Source organism: Atractosteus spatula, chromosome 13 (genome assembly GCF_055471065.1).
Source record: "Atractosteus spatula isolate fAtrSpa1 chromosome 13, fAtrSpa1.hap1, whole genome shotgun sequence".
Lineage (NCBI taxonomy): Eukaryota > Metazoa > Chordata > Actinopteri > Semionotiformes > Lepisosteidae > Atractosteus > Atractosteus spatula.
Window position 1 is genome coordinate 16,684,833 of NC_142718.1, and position 1,730 is coordinate 16,686,562.

Consider the following 1,730-nt stretch of genomic DNA (forward strand, 5'->3'; position numbering starts at 1 on the left):
ACATACAGTTGTGAGAAAAAGTTTGTGAACCCTTTGGAATTATCTGACGTTCTGCATGAATGGCTCCTAAAATGTGATCTGATCTTCATCTTCTGATCTTCAGTTATAATAATAAATAAAGACAGTCTTATTTAACAAACAACACAGACAATTCATGCAAAAATCCATATAATTCTTAAGGGTTCACAAACTTTTTCTCACAACTGTATCTTACATTTAAGTGAGAAAGTTATAGTTTCTGTGTCACCAGGGCTGGCTAGTTCTGAGAATCATAGCTGATGTCACTATCTTCACTCCAATGTTTGCCAGTATGTTTCTTCCTTTTCCTTTCTGCCATTACAATGGCTGCCACCACAGTGATAAGAACAGTGAAGGTGATGATCAGGACTGTTACTGTCTCCCCAATGCATAGCTCATTGTCTACTTCTACAAGCCTGTAGCCATTAAGCTCACGTGGCTCTTTGCACGTCAAGTTGAAGTAATCATCCAAAAAGAGCTTCTGCACACTACGTAGCTTCCTGAAGATGCGCTGGAGATCACAGTCACAGTGCCATTGGTTGCCTGCCAATAAAATGTGAGTCCCAAAGGTATGAATGCTGAGGAAAGCCTTGACCTTGACAGTCTTCAAATTGTTATGGACTAAGTTCAGTATGACTAAGCTGTTTAAGGGTGTGAAAACATTAAGTTCAGTTGAATTGATTGCATTTCCTTCCAGGATGAGAACCTCCAGTGATTTTAACATGGAAAAAATGCCATTGTTAAGGGTTATCAGCTTGTTCTCCCCAAGGTGTAGCTTCCTGAGACAGGTCATGCGACTAAAGGCTCTGTTCTCAATGAAGCTAATGCTGTTTTTGTTCAAATAGAGCTTCTGCAGGTTGTCCAGCTGTTGAAGGCTCCTGCTGCCTAAGGACCTCAGCTTATTTTCTGACAGATGTAGCTCCCTCAGGGAACCCAGGCCAGTGGAAAATCCACTAGTAATAATGGAGATCTTGTTGCGGCTGAGATCCAATCTCTGGAGACTTTCAAGGCAAGAAAAAGCACCATCCCCAACAAAATCGATGTTGTTGTCATTAATTAACAGCACCTTCAGCTTCCAAAGGGATCTGAAAGCCCCCCTAGAAATTACTGTGAGATTGTTTTTGGATAGATCAAAGTACTCTGTGAATAAAGGAATATCACGAGGAATGTAGTTATAAGCAGCACGGGAGCAGTTCACAAATTTAAATTCCTCCCAACAGTTGCACCTTTTTTCACATGGTGATTGAGCCACAGACTTGGAATACATGATACCAAATTGAAAGAGAAAACAAAAATAGAAGGTCATATTTGGTTCCTCAGGTTTGACCTTGTAAAACAAACAAAACAACATTTATTTTAAGTTCATAAAAAGGCATTACAATCCTTATGTTCTAACCCTAACCCAAATCCCATGCATCTAGGCAGATACATTGTAGAAAAATAATTTTATTTTAATGGTTCTACTTTCATTCTAAATTCAAATCAGTGTTAATTAAATTGTCATTACTGGTACCTATGTATAGGCCACTGTAATCTAAATGCTGTTCAATTTAACCATGAGAACATAACCACAGCACAGAGCTTTGTTTAAAATACAAATAAAACACTAAGTATTAATAAAAGGCAAATTGCAACAGTAAGCCTTTGTGTAGTTTTACTTTAATGAACATGGAAACTCATTTCCATAAAACGAGTTTCCATGGAAACTAATT

The 1,730-nt window shown here is 38.1% G+C and overlaps 1 protein-coding gene across 1 annotated transcript; it reads right to left on the reverse strand.

Moving 5' to 3' along the window:
* Window positions 1-256: 256 nt before the first annotated feature.
* Window positions 257-1,285, reverse strand: LOC148821798 (uncharacterized). Its single transcript, XM_088929981.1, has one exon. It carries the CDS (start codon window positions 1,283-1,285, stop codon window positions 257-259), a length of 1,029 nt encoding a protein of 342 aa, XP_088786107.1.
* Between the last annotated feature and the right edge of the window lie 445 nt (window positions 1,286-1,730).

What these genes read in the sequence shown, in the direction of transcription:
- LOC148821798 (XM_088929981.1), bottom strand. Translation starts at nt 1,285, where the DNA reads ATGTATTCCAAGTCTGTGGCTCAATCACCATGTGAAAAAAGGTGCAAC.